The 17687-nt window shown below is 46.5% G+C and overlaps 1 protein-coding gene across 4 annotated transcripts in view; it reads left to right on the top strand.

The window, feature by feature from the left end:
* The first annotated feature begins 3289 nt into the window (after positions 1 to 3289).
* kalrna (kalirin RhoGEF kinase a) overlaps positions 3290 to 17687 on the top strand; it is a 105399-nt gene continuing 91001 nt past the window's right edge. For all 4 annotated transcript variants that reach the window (XM_068572095.1, XM_068572093.1, XM_068572094.1 and 1 more), the window contains exon 1: positions 3290 to 3694. In XM_068572095.1, coding sequence (XP_068428196.1) covers positions 3628 to 3694 — 67 coding nt within the window. In that variant the 5' untranslated portion in view covers positions 3290 to 3627. The remainder of the gene's footprint in view (positions 3695 to 17687) is intronic.

Genomic DNA, 17687 nt, shown 5'->3' with positions numbered 1-17687 from the left:
AGCATTCCAAACATTGGGCCGAGGACACATGATCCTCTTCTGATTATAAGAAACAATATTATTATTTTTATATTAAATGATACCATATTTGACTAATTTAATATAATTGTACTTTAATTATAGTGACTTAGGGTTTCAGTGAGGAACTTGAACCAGTCTCAGTGTAGTCCTGGTCCTCTATAGTCTCAGTGTAGTCCTGGTCCTCTGTAGTCTCAGTGTAGTCCTGGTCCTCTGTAGTCTCAGTGTAGTCCTGGTCCTCTGTAGTCTCAGTGTAGTCCTGGTCCTCTATAGTCTCAGTGTTGTCCTGGTCCTCTGTAGTCTCAGTGTAGTCCTGGTCCTCTATAGACCTCCTTGTCGTCCTGGTCCAGTCCACTATGGACCAGGACGACGAGCACTACCCTTCAGTTCACAGTGACCAACAAAATCAACACAGAATGAAAGTTTCTTGTCGTTGCTTTAAATAATTGAACTGGAAACCTTGTGAATGTAATGTAGACTGAACCGGTGGTCTGAGTCTCCCTCACTGGTTCACTTTGGGCACTGCACCGGCTTTCTGAACGTCCTGAAAGGCCCTGTGCACAAGTACGCCATGAGGTCATCGTCTCCCGACTTGTTCTCCTTCTTTAATCTCTGAACGCACGGCTGGTTCTGGGCCAAAAATAACAGCAGACGACAGTAAACCAAGATGACTCTGTTCGTGTGCTATGTGGTCCTCTGTCTGCATGTGAGGGCCTGTGGACATTCGGATATTGTGAAATGTATGCAAAGTCAACTCACCGACGGCCCAAAAAAACAAAAGGGAGTCCTACTAAAAGATTCAGCCGATCAGAGGAAGCTTCTTCTTTTAAGATTGTGCAACGTAGCTTCAAAGAAAAAAAAGAGAATTAATTTGACCCCAATCTTTTTGCCACCAGACTCACCCCAGCATCAGTTATAGCGGATGTTGAATTGCTTGTTGCAGTCACAATTAATTAGCAAAAAAATATAAGCCTTCGGTGGGTGTCTCCGCTGGAGCGCACCGCTGTCGTACGCTGCAGTACCTGTTTCAGCCACATCAAACTGCCATTGAGCTGATGGCGCTGTTTTAACATTGTGGCTGCAGTACCTGTTTCAGCCACAACGAAGTGCCATTGAGCTGGTGGCGCTGTTTCAAAATTTGACTGCAGTACCTGTTTCAGCCACAACGAAGTGCCATTGAGCTGGTGGCGCTGTTTCAACCTTGTGGCTGCTGGTGAGGGAGACAGCGCTTTCTGTCTCCTCCAGGTGTTCATGCATCAGCATCAATGCCAGAGTGATAACTGAGACAACATCAACACACACTACACACTCAGATACCACTTAGCATTGTCGGGCAGCAGATTAGTTTGGTGTCGTAGTTCAGTGGTTCGTCTAGGAGGCACATCTCAGAGATCGCTTGTCAAACCGTCGGCGTGCTGACATGAGCAGAGCTTCCCACTAGGGGGCAGCAGCACACCGATACACGGCTCGTTTTCAGGAGGCCTCCATGCTGATGAGGTGATGTGTTCAGGGAGAGGAGGAGAGGCTCACACCGGCAGGTACACCAGAGGGAGAGGACATTAAAGGACCAAGCCCCCCCCCACAACTTGTCCCAAATGATGTCATATTTATATCATGTACATTATATTCTCCAATAAAAACGTTGCTTAGGTAACATTAACGGCTTGTTGTTTTGTTTGCAGACACCTCACAAATGATGCAAGTGGCTCTGTGTTGGTCTTCATTGACTCCTTCGTTGCTCGGCAGGAAGCATGAGGCTGGTTTATTGGAGGTGGAGGCTTCATGAGCGTTGAGCATGAAACGCAAAAAGCAAAGTAATTAACTCAGAAGACGTACAAAGTTGCAGATTTGTTTGCAGGTAGTCATTGTTTTTAAGTTTGTCCCTTTATTGCCAAGTACGTTACACATGCACAACAATAAACACAATGGTGCAATAGTATGATTCAGAATATTAATATATAGTAAACATGCAAACAAGTATGTTTCCTTGGCAGTGGCTGCAGAGTACCAGACGCTGATGGAGGAGCAGAGGATGGACTCAACAATGACCGTGGAGAAGTGCACCATCATGGTCTGGTAGAAGTGCACCATTACTTCACCATTTTATCAGTTAAATTAGATTTTATTTATTTTAGTAGTAGTAATAGTAGTAGTTGCATTACATTATGGATGTAAAGCCTCTTCCAGGTGCCTTCAGGTACACGTTGGACGTTCGTGGACCAAAACAGGAGAGACTCCAATCAAACCACCGTCACAGCCAGTTTACATAACACAAGAACTTCCAACAAAGATATTTGTACAGCTGGGTGATAATTCATAGACACATGTTCACTAAGATTTCTCCAGAAAACAAGCTATTTTGCACTGAAGTTCTTAATTATGTGAGAAAATACTTATTATATATATCTTTCATGTGTAGGACGATATAAAACCGTGTGGTTGTCTAATATGTGCTGTTAATGTATTAAATGACCAGACAATATGCTATGTCATGCTATATGTTGGTATGGAGAAACCCAGCCCTTGTTATTATTATAATGTAGGCAACAAACACAGGATGCACACACACACACACACACACACACACACACACACACACACACACACACACACACACGTGAACAAAGACAGAAACCTTTTAGGGAACGATGGGACGCTCCCCAGAGGACGAACCCTCATTATCTGGGCACCTTCAGGAAAACATGTCAATAAATGAATAAAGTACTTTATTTAATTGTATTATTTTAACAATAGAAATAAAATAAATGAAATTTAAAAAAATAATATTAATAATAATAATTAAAAAAGAAATACGAAGTAGATAAATAAAATAAATAATAGTGAAAATCAAAAATTAAAGATTAAAAAAATCAATAATCTAAAAAATGAAATAAATAAAGATTAAAAATGATCAATAATAAAAATAAAATAAATAAAGATCCAAAACAAAAATAATTATAATAAATAATTAAAAAGAAAAAGAAACATAATTAAATAAATACAATATTTAATTTATATATATATATATATATAATAATAATAATTAAAACATAAATATTTATATAATATTATATATGCAATTTTATATACAGACATTGTTATTTGTGTTTCACAATAATTTATAACCTTTAACAACAACAACGGTTTTTTTCTGCCAATAAAGGTCAATGACTTGAATCGAGAGAGAGAGAGAGAGAGAGAGAGAGAGAGAGAGAGAGAGAGAGAGAGAGAGAGAGAGAGAGAGCCAGAGGGAGGGGAGGTACGGGGGGAGAGAGGGAGGGAGGTAGAGAGACCCTGGCGGACAGCAGCAGAGAGGGAGGTTGGACCGGGAACAATAGAGGGAGACGGAGCCAGCCTGCAACAGCAAACAACCGGGAGGGCGACGGAGAGAAAGCAGCCCGGCGCGAGGGGGGGATGGAGGGAGAGAGAGAGAGAGAGAGAGAGAGAGAGAGAGAGAGAGAGAGAGAGAGAGAGAGGGAGAGGCTACCGGAGGACATGTGAGGAATAACACACAATAAACACAGACGCGAGGATCTTACCCCCCCGGACCGGACCGCAGGGCTTCATCCGGGCTCCTGCTCGCTGGATTGTATCGAACCGGATACCGACATGAACCCTGCAGAGGCGGCCGAGGAGGCGCCCAGCGACCCCGACACTGATGCCTTCTACAAAACAGGTAGGACGCACGAGCGGCTGCAACCAAACACACAACGCACACACACACACACACACACACCACACACAATGCTACACAAGAGTCCGGCTGAGTGTCACCCGGAGAGACGAGACGTGTGAGCCGAGTGAGCAGCACCAGCAGAAATGTGCAGAAAAACCACTGGGAGTCTGGTGTGTGTGCGTGCGCGCACGCGCGTGTGCGTGCGCGTGTGTCCTGCTGCTGTATGGGAAGCACACGGTCAACCAGCTACAGAAATCACGCTAAATGCTCTCATGTGTGACGCTGTTTGATGTTCAAAATGCATTTTTCAGCGTGTGTGTGCGTGTGCGTGTGCGTGTGCGTGTGTGTGTGTGTGTGTGTGTGTGTGTGTGTGTGTTGTGTCTGATGCTCCCTACAAAAGAAAGAGGAAATCATGGAGGCATCAGATCAGTCTGATGTGCGACTAAATGACGATTCACTGTGGAGAGCCAAGCTGCCTGCCTGTGTGTGTGTGTGTGTGTGTGTGTGTGTGTGTGTGTGTGTGTGTGTGTGTGTGTCATACACTGATGCTTTTAGATCAAACGCAGCTGAGGACATTTCTGATTCAACTGATCTGAAAATGGTCAGTAGCTGATATAAAGTGTGTATGCATGAAACAATAATCGTGTATGTCTGCGTGTTTGTGTTTGTGTGTGTGTTTGTGTGTGTGTGTGTGTGACACTTATCCGGAGCACATTTGGCTGCACACACACTGCAGCTGGCATCATTCATTAATCTCCTTGTGAATCAAGTCCTCCAAACTGCTGAATCCCAAAAAAAAAATCCCCCCAAAAATGTGTCTTCTGCAGCGACGAAGAAATGCAGATAACTGATTAGAAGATGACACCAGATCATGTTTGATTTTTTAATAAATGTTTTTTTTGGGGGGTGTAATTGCTGCAACAATTAGCAGATTAATCAATCAGTCCGGACGGCAGAGCGTTCATCAGCAGCGACTCTGATGAACGATTTCATCATTTTAAAAAGTCACTTATCGTCCGACAGCAGCTTCTCTTCGTCACGCGTCGTTATGAATTCAATATTTTGGTTGTTTTTGTTTTGTCAGTTGGTCAGAAAGGTGTCACCGTTGCATTGTGGGAAGATTTACAAGTGTTCCTGTGTCGCGACTAGGGCACAACTACTCTGGTTGTATAGAAGTCTATGCTTCATGGACTAAAGCTGCATTCTCTCTCCTGACCACCAATTGGCGACCCCTCTGGTTGTATAGAAGTCTATATAAATGACTTTACTCCTCTAGGTTGTGTAGAAGTCTATATAAGTGACTTTACTTCTCTGGTTGTATAGAAGTCTATATAAGTGACTTTACTCCTCTGGTTGTATAGAAGTCTATATAAATGACTTTACTCCTCTGGTTGTATAGAAGTCTATATAAGTGACTCTACTCCTCTCTTGATGTATTCCCTCAGTAAACATTGTAAACATGAGTTTATGTCTCTAGTTTCTAGTCTTCTTCTATACAGCATGATGTTCATTTAGTACATTATGATCTGTTAGAGTCAAACAGACCATAAAGCAGGGGACGCTTTAGGGGCGGGGCTACGAGGTGATTGAAAGTTCTCTGATTGTACCAGAGACGGAGACGGCGTCTCTACGTCGCTCCTCAGTCCAAATGTGGACACTTCTGATCAGCGGTTGCAAAAAAAACAATATGGAGACTTCTGTAATCCAACATGACGACGGCCAAATCGCCGAACTCCAGGCTTTATTGTGTGTGTGTGTGTGTGTGTGTGTGTATGTGTGTGTGCGTTCGTTCGTGTTTGTATGATGGATAGAGCGACAGAAGCGTGGAAAAATACTGTTAAAATAAGTTTTGATCCGTTTAGGACACCGATGACGCATTGGCGATGTGTGTTGATATTGATACAACACACACACACACACACACACACACACACACACACACACACACACAAACACAGGGTGCTAGAGGGAGACACACCCTGACTTTCTGTCTCTGTCAGTGTAATTCAGTACAATAACTTTATCAAGAGCAGTCCTGCCAAGGTGCTTTATCAAATAAAAAATAAACACACACACACACACACTCTGTGGGACAGTGTGTGTATTGTACAGAGTAACAAGGCTCCACCTGTGATCTCCTCCTCGTTGGGTTTTCTTCCCATCATATTAGATGACTGTGTGTTGGATCGTTCCCAGCGAGTAGACGTGGAGATCCACCGGTTGACTCACCGGGACAAACAATGGAGGACAGTGTGCGGAGAGAAAAGAACAAAGGAACACACACACACGGCCTCCACTGAAGTCCGATCAAAGGTGCGTCGAAGGCGGGGGGGGGGGGGGGGGGGGGGCTAGAGGTCAAAAAGCGCGGGACGCGAGCTGAAAACGACTCGACCGACGCCGCGTTCGAGACAACCGGGAAACGAGTGAGATGACGCTTTGTGTCCACAATAAAACAACAAAACAACTGAAAACCAGTCGTAGCCCCCAGGCCCACAATGCATTGCTGCGTCTGCACAGCTGTGAGGGATGCAAGCGGCGAGAGGAGTCGGACACGGCGCAGGCGGCGCCGCTCCACTTCTTCATCTTTTCTGAGAGCGATCGCGACCCCACGGAGCAGCTGCCGACAGCGAGCAGCTCTCGCTGCACCCGTCCTCCTGACGTCCTCTCTGTCTCCACATGTTTTTCTTTTTTTGGAGGCCGTTCGTTGAACATCCCCCTCCTGCCGCCGCCATAATGGATTCCTCCTCTTCGGTGCCGTCAGACTCGGTAATGACAGAGGACGCCGACTTCCTGGTGCCGCTTTGCTTTGTACCGAACATCTCGGTCAGAATTATTCACGAGATTCACATTTTCATTCGGCTCTCATTGTGCTCTTTATTCCCTCGGTGACACAATGGAGATGTGTCAATAACTGACACACTAATGTGACACACACAGTTTTGTGTGACCGGCACCTCTTATGAGGAAATGAGTCAAACTCAACAGCTGTTCCAGGTATGATGAGTTATGAAGTTATTACCCTGGTGCCGACCTCCGTTCAATGTATAAATATACCTGCATTATATCCACTGACCACCAGGGGGCGACTCCTCTGGTTGTATAGAAGTCTATGCTTCATGTGTTAAAGCTGCAATCTCTCTCCTGACCACCAGGAGGCGACTCCTCTGGTTGTATAGAAGTCTCGGCTTCATGTGTTAAAGCTGCATTCTCTCTCCTGACCACCAGGGGGCGACTCCTCTGGTTGTATAGAAGTCTATGCTTCATGTGTTAAAGCTGCATTCTCTCTCCTGACCACCAGGAGGCGACTCCTCTGGTTGTATAGAAGTCTATATGAATGACTGGACTTCTCTCTTGATGTCTTTAGAGGATGATTTCAGCTGCTGCTCTGAACTGAAACCTGATCGACTGGATTATTAAATCATTCTGGCCTGAAGTGCGTCATTCGCCTTCTTCTTCTTCTTCTTCTTCTTCTTCTTCTTCTTCTTCTTCTTCTTCTTCTTCTTCTTCTTCTTTCGTAATCAGTTGTCCTTTGGCTCACACATGCCGCATTAAAAGAACCAATTCCAGTTTTAATAATTAAACTTAGTTTAAAATAACCTTAATGTCGCGATAGCTAACGCTGACTTATCGTCTACAACGAAGGCAACAGGGAGCTGCGTATTGGCAAGAATCTGGTGATGTAACACATGTCATGACGCAGCAATAAATCAATAACATTTTATATGATTTCATGATACTGATGCTGGTCTTTTCCTGGTTTTAGAGGCTGCGTTACAGCAAAGCAACCAGACTGTTCTCGCTCTTTATACACATTAAATCCACTTTACTGGTGGTTTATTATCCAAAAAGTCCATGCATTTTGACATTTGCCCTAATTCAGGGTTACATATTGATATATTGTGATACTTCTCGGGGTAAAAAACGCATCAAATCTGAGTAAAAAAACAAAGAAACCTTCGATAGGAAGTGCCCTCACGCTACTTCCTGTCTCGCTTCAAACGGCTGAAGATGTCGTCCACAAATGATCTGCATGTAAACTATTGAAGAAAAATATTTACTGACTCACAAAACATTATATCTCAATGCTCAAGTGTGTCTATATGTTCTTCCTCTTCCTCCTTGAACTCCAGCAGCTGTTTGGTTTCCTTCACCAGTAACTAAACCAGTTCTCCCAGCCTGCTCTCACTGGTGGCTGACGTCTTATATACAAGCGTGAAAAGCTCCAATCAAGTTGTTTATCTCTTTTATTCCCGGTTTCTCTTCCCCTGCTCATGCCTGAGGAAGTCGGGTGTGTTTTTGTGTGCGTAGGAAATGACAGGAAGTCAAAAACATGAAATGAAAATTACCCAGAACTCTCACATTTTAAGAAAGCAACAGCGGTAAGTACATAAAAAAAAGAGTCTCTGCACACTCACAGGAAAGCGGCGGCGGCGGCTCAATGTTATGCTAATCAGCTGTTTATAAATAGGACCCTAAATCACCGAGACGGAAACAGGAAGTGGCAAACGCGCAATCAGCGACGATTGCAGCTGAAACGCGCCATTTTATCACTGCGTTAGATCCACAGACGAAACAAGCCGGTGATGTCATTCGGCTCCTTTGAAGCGGGTGAAGCTCCTCACAGAGGCATGCTGGGAGATCACGGCTGAAGGCCGATTCGTTTTAAAAATCCAGTCACTTCCCTCTCTTCTTTTCTTCTATCTCCTGTGCTTTCCTCCCACGCCGTCGCTGCTTCTGGTACAAATAGCCGCTTCGTCTCGTGAGATTTAATCTCCGCGCTCCAGCTGTGAGGAATTGAAAGCTAACGCTCGCTGCGCGCGCGAGCGCGAGCAGGTAATTAGAGTTAATTGTCTCGGCTAATCTGCCCGAGAGCCGCGAGTTAATGTCTGCGCGCCGCGGAGATGTTTGGGTCGAGGACAAAAAAAAGATGGCGGCGGCGGCGGCTTCAAGCGTGGAGTTTGCACTTCAGGCCCACTTCCACACCCGATGACGAGTGCACGCTGAAGCCGCCATCTTTCCTGTCTTTTTATTTCGCTCTTCACCGCCACTTATGTCACTTTTGGTCGGTACAGTCGAGTGGAACGTGGCGAACGCCTGAGAGGAGAGCCGGTCCAACGCCGTGTGCAGTTATTCTCATTAGTTCAACTCACGGGGCTGGAAGTACCGCTACCTTTAAAGTGATGCCGGTACCAACGGAGTCCTTCAGTGTGTGTGTGTGTGTGTGTGTGTGTGTGTGTGTGTGTGTGTGTGTGTCTGTCCCACTGGCTGCAGGGCGCTCATGTGACATACGACCCTGTATAAGAAGTGGATGTAGCTTTTACACACTTCTATACAACCAGAGGAGTCGCCCCCTGGTGGTCAGGAGAGAGAATGCAGCTTTAACACATGAAGCATAGACTTCTATACAACCAAAGGAGTCGCCCCCTGGTGGTCAGAAGAGAGAATGCAGGTTTAACACATGAAGCGTAGACTTCTATACAACCAGAGGAGTCGCCCCCTGGTGGTCAGGAGAGAGAATGCAGCTTTAACACATGAAGCATAGACTTCTATACAACCAGAGGTGGCATGGCTGTCTCGTTGCAGAAGATCTGACACCAGTCGCCAAAGATTTAAAATCTGCACGCCTCTTTGCTCGGAAGTCATTTGAAGCGTTTCCACGTGAGGTAACGCGACGCCAGGCGCACAAAAAAAAAAAACGCCGAGTCAGCGGCTTCCTGTGACCGGATGACGGGAACCGGTTGCGAGAAAACAACGAGTCTTAGAACAACGACGGAGCGGATCGGTTACACCCGACGCGTTCTCCATCTGATGACAAATGAGGTCCACGTCGCCCTCGTTGGGGCGGTTCTGTCTGAAGCGTGCCGCCGCCTGGCAGTCAGAACTCAGGGACGGATCTCGTTTCGCTCCGACGAGACAGAAAGACCTGGATTCACCCCGACGCCTCGAAACAGCCTGTCACAGGTTCCTTCCTCTTCTGAAGGGCCGACTTCAAAGAGTGAATTCTTACAGTCGACATTAGAGATAACGTGTGTGTGTGTGTTTGTGTGTGTGTGTGTGTGTGTGTGTGTGTGTGTGTGTGTGTGTGTGTGTGTGTGTGTGTAGAACATCTAAGGATACATTTTGGCTCACATGGATAAGCACATGTGTGTGTTTGAGACTTTACATGGATGAATGAGCAGTAATCCATTGATTCACTCTGATTCACACATGCACGCACACACACACACACACACACACACACACACACACACACACACACACACACACACACACACACACAGACTGCTTCGTCCAGGCTTACAGACAGATTAACCTGCCATATGAGTCCTCAAATTCAGCGTTGGAAGGGAGAGTTGGGATGAATTGTAATGACGATGTGTGATTTTGTCCTCTCCCCACACACACATGCACACACACACACACATGCACACACACACACACACACACACACACACACACACCAAGCTGTAGTCTGGACTTTCGTCATTAATTACTGAGTTTCTGGGTCGGCATTGAAGCTAATGGTGAAGGCTTGTTGTTTAGACGAAGCTTAATGAGATCAGTAACAGGACTCTGACTAATTCCTCACTTCACAGCCGCCACAGCGACTCTGATCATCCGCCACCACCAACACACATTAACGGACATTACGGACAAATTAACCGCCCGACTTCTGCTCTCACTGTGCGTGGAGGAGCAGCAGGTTGACGATGCTTCACGTGAGAAGTCGGGACTTTTTTACACTTCTTCTAGCATCCGGATGAGTCGCCGTCCCTCCTCAGCCCCCTGCTGGCCAGTAGAGAGAATGCACGTCATGAGCGCAAGCAGCAGAGGTCTGGGAAGCTAACTTCTTTCAAACCCCACACACACACACACTTATCAGACTTAAGGCGGCTCCTTCTGGAGCCACAAAAAGATTTTAAGCAACTTTTTTGTTGCACTAGTCCTCCTCCAATATCTGCAAACGGGCCTTTTAAAGTGTAAATAGAATTGCGTTTTCCCTCGTTAACGAACCGTAATAGCATTCTTTAGCATCGAGTCCCAACTCCCATCGATTAATAATCAGCAGAAATCCAGAATCCATTATACGGACGAGCTCCTCATCTCAGTTCTATACGCTGCGTGGTTTCCAGCAGGCCTTCAGGAGCGCTGTGCTCTGGGACCAGGATGGAGGAAGCACTTTGGTTGGAGGAAAAAAGTTAACAAAAATGTTTTTATATGGCTCATCGGTGCACTTTTCATCCGTGGAGTCGGAGGGAAGTGATCATGTCATGCATGCTAGTTCCCAGCAGGGACGCACCGGCAGCATCTGGGAATATCATGTCATTAAAATGTCATTTCTTAAAGCAGCTTTGGAGCTAATCCCGCTCACTCGTATGATCTGTCTGGTGACGGTTAATGCAGCTGCTGCTCTGACTCTGTAGTTCTGAGTTTGATTAAAAGCGCCGCTGCTGTCTTTTCATTATCGGTGATGAGAGGAATATCAATCCAGCGGCGTGGAGAAGACATGCGACTCCTGCTGGACGAGGACGAGCGGCTGGAACATGCAGATTGAATAACCTGGATTTGTATATAAAAGGAGATTGATAACCGTCTTTCTTTAGCTTCCACGTGGACGTCATATCATACAAATACAGAAACATTCATAACCACACTAGACTAGAGTGCATGTAAATACAACAAAAACTTAATTTTCAAGATATTTTACAGTCAAGACTTCAATCTTTAAGATTAAAAATGAACTTTATTGCCATTCACAGCAGAATGTACGCTCATGTTTGTCATAAAACATGTTAAAAAAAGAGTCAAACTCATACATTAAATACACATGTAGAGGATACGTTTCCATATGTCGCTGAGTATTGTGTGTCAGCATGAACGGGATGAAGTTGCACACACACACAGGAGGAAAGTGCAGGATGGGGATGACGTTGCACATGTGAGATGAAATAGTTTGCGTGGGATGAAACGTCCCAGTGTCGTCCCAGACCGGCGGGTGCTCTTCCTGTCTGAGCGCTGCAGCTGGTCAGTGCACTCCCAGTGGTCCCACTGCAGAATGTGGCGAGGACGGGAGTGGAGAGGCGAGCTCCCCTTACAGCAGGAAGTGCTCGTGGGTGGAGTGAGACGGTTCCTCGTGAGCCGCGAGGTCTTCGGTTTGGTTTGCATGCAGGTGTTGCGCCAGCTGGACTTGTTGGGTTCATCAGGGCTCATTTTGTTTTGCAGGGCGGGTGACGTTGGGTCCGGGACCAGGCACTCGCAGGGTCGCATCCCCCCAAAAAGAAAAGTTCATACGGTCATGGAAAACCTGGAAAGGTCCATTTTAAAATGGTTATTTCTAAGCCTGGGAAAGTAATTGAAAAAAATGTCATGTAAATTTGTTATATTTATATTTAAATACTTCATTTTCTCACTTTTTCACTAAATGTTTGGTCATGGAAGTTTGGTTAAAATTCATGGAAGTCTGGTGAAAAGCTATGGACATTTTGTTAAAAGCATTGAAGATGTGGTTAAAAGTCAAAAAATTGTATTTAAAAGTCATGGAAATTTGATTAAAAGTCATGAAAATTTGGTTTAAAGTCAAGAAAATGTATTTAAAAGTCATGAAAATTTGGTTAAAATTAATAGAAATTTAGAAATTTGATTAAAAGTCATTGAAATTTGTTTAAAAGTAGTGGCAATGTGGTTAAAAGTTATAAAAAATATGGTTGAAAGTCATGTACATGTGGTTAAAAGTCATGTAAAGGGGGTTGGAACCCATGTACATGTGGTTAAAAGTCATGTAAAGGTGGTTAAAACCCATGTACATGTGGTTAAAAGTCATGTAAAGGGGGTTGGAACCCATGTACATGTGGTTTAAAATCATGTAAAGGGGGTTGGAACCCATGTACATGTGGTTAAAGGTCATGTAAAGGGGGTTGGAACCCATGTACATGTGGTTAAAGGTCATGTAAAGGGGGTTGGAACCCATGTAAAGGTGATTAAAACCCATGTACATGTGGTTTAAAAGTCATGTAAAGGGGGTTGGAACCCATGGGTCATGGGTCAGAAGGTGTGGACCCTGTGAAGCAGCGTTTGGTGGAGACGTTGGTCGGTGTCTTGTCGTCATGGGTTCGGTACTCGCCGCTTCTGATGACCTTTGAAGAACAGGTCACACGTCTGAGCCCCCTGCTGTGGTTCCCACAACACGAGGTCATGGTGCGTCCGTTTGACTCTGTTTTCAGCCTCAGAGGGAGAAACTCACTCGACCACACGGCCATGTTTCACCCTCTCACTTCACCCCTTCACTCCTTCACTCCTTCACCCCTTCACCCCTTCACTCCTTCACTCCTTCACGAGGAGAACGAGGAGAACGAGGAGAACGAGGAGAACGAGACCAGACGTCTGTCTTCTCTCGACGGTCCTACAGTCTGCCAGCAGGTTCAATTGATCGGCTTTTACAGGAAGAAATGCGGCCAGTAAGTGTGTGTGTGCGTGTCTGTGTGTGTGTGCGTGTCTGTGTGTGCGTGTGTGTGTGTGTGTGTGTGTGTGTGTGTTCCTTTAAATCAGGCCTCAGTACTGAGTCATGGTGAGGAAACGTGGAGGGAGGAGCTTCACATCTATTATTGAAGAGAGAAAGGGAGAGTGTGTGTGTGTGTGTGTGTGTGTGTGTGTGTGTGTGTGTGTGTGTGTGTGTGTGTGTGTGTGTGTGTGTGTGTGTGTGTGTGTGTGTGTGTGTGTGTGTGAGATGGAAAGAGATAGAGTGGGTCTCTCGCCCCTGATGTCATCAGGAACAATGAGATGCTGCTGCTGAGGAGAAGATAGAGAAAGGAAGGGAGAGGGAGAGAGAGAGAGAGAGAGAGAGAGAGAGAGAGAGAGAGAGAGAGAGAGAGAGAGAGAGAGGAGGGATTCCCTCCCTTCCCTCCCTCTCTTTGTCTAGTGGCAGATGGGTGGGAAGAATGAATTGTGGGTATATATGCGGGATGTTGGGGTGACAGACAGGAACAGAGAGAAAGAGGGAAAGAGAGAGAGGGAGAGAGCTTAAGTGGATTAGCCCTCATTACCCACCAGGGGACCAACGAGAGAGAGAGAGAGAGAGAGAGAGAGAGAGAGAGAGAGAGAGAGAGAGAAATAGTGTTAAATAGATAAAAACAAAGAAAAGGATTTCCTCCTCCTCTCTTTGTCTCCGCCCTAAAAGCTTTCTCTCTTTGGACAGCTGCAGCCATATGGTGTGTGTGTGTGTGTGTGTGTGTGTGTGTGTGTGTGTGTGTGTGTGTGTAATGAGCATCCGTTTTGACTATCATCGATCACCAAGACATTTCACACACACACACACACACACACACACACACACACACTCTACTGGCTGATTAGTGGCGCTCGCTAATAGACCTTGATGTTATTAACTGCTGCGGGCAGGTGTTTGTCTTTGTCTTCTGTGTGTGTGTGTGTGTGTGTGTGTGTGTGTGTGTGTGTGTGTGTGTGTGTGTGTGTGTGTGTGTGGGTGTCAGAGACAGGAAGCTCTTATCCTGATTGACAGCTCCGTTAAGAGCCTCAGATAATTCGAGCAAAGAAAGATTCAAAATGTCGTTTCAAGTCGTGTGTGTGCATCACAGTAAGTTCATTATTTTTGCACCGTGAGTTGCACAAGTCTCCTCAGAGGGCTTTGTGCGATCTACACAATGATACACAGAAACATGTAAAAACAACACAATGACAAAGTGCAGACAGCTCAAAGCTTGCATCTTTAAAAGTCTCTCCCTTAGCGATCCATCAGCGAGCCTCGGCGGACATTTTAAATTGTCCTCAGCAGCTCGTCTGCGTCCTCCGGCCTCGTCTTTTTATTCCTTCCTTCCTTCTTTCTCCGCTAACAGATCTGCTGAGTTCACTAAACGCCATAAAACCGCCCAAAAAAAAGGGATCAGAAAAGTGGGATCCGTCCTCACAGGTGAGAATGAAACCATCCCGCCGGGCGCGGCAACTTTCTGACAACTAGAAAAGAAAAGGGATGAAAGGGGAGAGGAACTCACGCGAGCCCAGAACCCTCCGGCGTCTCGATCTGCGGTCGATGTAGAAAGCAGATTCTTTCTGTTGTTGTGGGCAGATCCCCCCAAAAAAACCCCGCGGAGCCGAGCGGACACACACAGCTGCAGCCGAGCCACAACTCCTTCCTCCATGTTTGTGTTGGCCATCAAGGCCCGAAGATACGACTTTGTGTCAGTGTAACGCAATAACGGTAAAACACGCCTGATGGTTTGGACGATCCAGGGAGACGAGGACATTTGTGGACGAGGGGACTTGTTTGAAGACCTTCAGTCCATCGGCTTCGCGTTGGGTTCGTTGGCGTCACTTCTGTTTTCTGTGATTCCTCTTCAAGCGAGCCGGAAAGCCACAACTCTCTCAGTTTGAACTCTCCTGATTGGTTTAAAGAGACGGGAAAAAAGAAACAAAGAGCAGCCGGCTATGGGAGCCGTTCAGCCGAGGCCGCTTCCTTTCTGCCGGGTCGTTTTGGGCCATTTTACCGACTCGGCGCTTAGCAGCGCAGCTTTGGACTCTCCTTCACGGTATCGGGTCGAGTCCACGGCTGCTACTAGTGTTTGGAAACATGCATAAGTTCAAAAAGTGTCCAAACAAGCCTGAAAATACCACGTGACCATACGTGTACTCTCAGTTTTTAAACAGGAAGTTGGTGAGCGACACCGCTGGACACGCTGTTTGCCGCATATCTCTCAAATAATATCTTACCGGAGTTCGCTTTTGTTGTGTATTTGGGGGGCGTTTCGAGGTCCTGCGATCTCATTGGTCCTCAAACTCGTCTGATGGATCATGCGGAAGGAGGCGGTCGGCTACGTTACTAGCTTGTTATGCTACGATGAAGATTCAGGACCAAGTCGGTCATTTTTCAATTCCTGAACCGAAAAAAACTCTGTTTCTGGACTCAGAATTCTTCATAGCGTGTCAATTCTTGTTTATTGTGATTATTATTTGGATGCCTTAGGTCGTAATATTTCTATCGAGGTGTAATATTACTCTGTGGCATGATGGGAAGGCGCCGAACAATCCAATCCAAGATGACTCGAGGTGCGATTGAGGAGTCGTTTTTTTATGCTCGGACTCTTGACTTTTGATTATTTAAGCAGGAAGTGGAGTTGTGGATACGATAGAGATCAAGAGACAACACGGTCTGGTGCTGATATCAAGGTCTTGAGGGCTCATGAGGTTTTAAAAAGCCTCTAAGTGAGGATGTAGGAAGGCCTTCATCCCTCCTTACTCCCTCTCTTCTTTGTCTCTTTGCCTCCTCTTCGTCTTCACGAGGTCTCAGAGTCTCTCTGTAAACCCAACCAGTTGATGCCGTTTAGTGTCTCCCTGCAGTCCTAATTGGTTGTGTGTGTGTGTGTGTGTGTGTGGGGTGGTGGGATAAGGGGGGTTGTAAGCGAGCCCACCTGACAGCCGGGCCCAGTGCGCACTGGGAAATACCCTCAAGGAGGAAGAAGAAGACGAAGAAGAAGCGAGCAGCTGCATGATTCACCTGACAGCCTGCAGCCAGCCGTCCAATCAGGATGCATTTCAGTCACAGCCTGAGCGGTGCTGTCAACACACACACACACACACACACACACACACACACACACACACACACACACACACACGTGTACACTCTCCTAATAGGGCTTCCTTGGAGAAAGCTAGCATGCTTGACCCCGAGTAATTACTCACCACTCTTCGGTTAAGTGTGTGTGTGTGTGTGTGTGTGTGTGTGTGTGTGTGTGTGTGTGTGTGTGTGTGTGTGTGGCAGAGAGGGATGGCTCTCCAGCAGATAAGACCTGGACACTGTGTTATTGATCCCTTTGTCTCACGCGCGGAACGACATCACACCGACGCTCAACGTCGGCCATGTTTGTTTCCTCTCAGTCGTTGGACGGTTTCCGGCTCCTTCGGGCGCGAGAGCTTTGCCGCTTTCGTCTCTGCTTCTGCTTGTGTGTTTAAGTCGAAGTAATCGTAGTTTAAGCGGTGAGTCGACAGTCTTTTTTGCCGCGTTGTGCGGCGCTGTGCGCGTCTCTTCATGAGTTCACTGCAGTCAGTAATCACCCCGTTACTCTGCTCTAACTGCAGTAAAAGACTTTATTGGCTGCAAAGAAACTACTGTGTGTGTGTTTTCGTGTGTGTGTGTGTGTGAGAGAGATCAAATGAGGTCAAGGAGGGAAACGTGTGTGTTCTTGGTGGAATGATAATAGGTGGTACTGTGTGTGTGTGTGTGTGTGTGTGTGTGCTGGTTAACCGACGCACAAGCAGCTCCAGGCCCGTGACGACTGACGAGAGGTGAAATATTGTTTTTAAGATAACAGTCTGGGAGAATCGGTCGGTTCTCCTTCAAATGTCTTCGTGTCGCTCGTCCGACTCATTTCATCTCTGACGCGCCGCCGAGGAGTCTGCGACGACGGAACAAAGAAGCACCCGAAAAAGAGCGAGACGCCATCGATGGAACGCCGGCGAACAGTCGGCGGCCGGCGCGACGCGTCGACGTCTCCTCGTGCGAAAAATGTTCCTCTGCGTCGTTTCTCGTCAATTTCCCGCTCCTCGACCTTTTGCAAAAAAGGCCCTCCACACATCCGTGTGTTCCCAGAGGTCAAAGGTCAAAAGGTCGCCGCGACACCTTGTGAAACGCGGCTCGAGGATTCCACACACACGTCTAAAATAAGGATAAAGAGACGAAGCGGCGACTCCGAGCGTCCGGATTATTTCCCGGCCGGTTCCCCCCGGCTCGCCCTGAGCTCGTCCTCACGTTAACTCCAGCCGTAAACTCTCAGGCCGATGAAGAGTCAGTGTGTGTGAGTCAGTGTGTGTGAGTCAGTGTGTGTGTGTGTGTGTGTGTCACGGACGGTTGGAAAACACTCCAGCGCCACCACAAGGAGCTCTCTGCAGGAGGAGCCGCGCTGCAGTCGCCTGAATCCTGAATTTTATTCATTTTCAAAGTTCTGTTCATAGTTTCCATTCAGACGCAATGAATGAAGCAGCT

This window comes from Clinocottus analis, unplaced genomic scaffold (genome assembly GCF_023055335.1).
Source record: "Clinocottus analis isolate CAN_PGR_092001 unplaced genomic scaffold, fCliAna1.0.p SCAF_12, whole genome shotgun sequence".
Taxonomy (NCBI): Eukaryota; Metazoa; Chordata; class Actinopteri; order Perciformes; family Cottidae; genus Clinocottus; species Clinocottus analis.
This window is presented reverse-complemented; position numbering and strand designations above follow the sequence as displayed.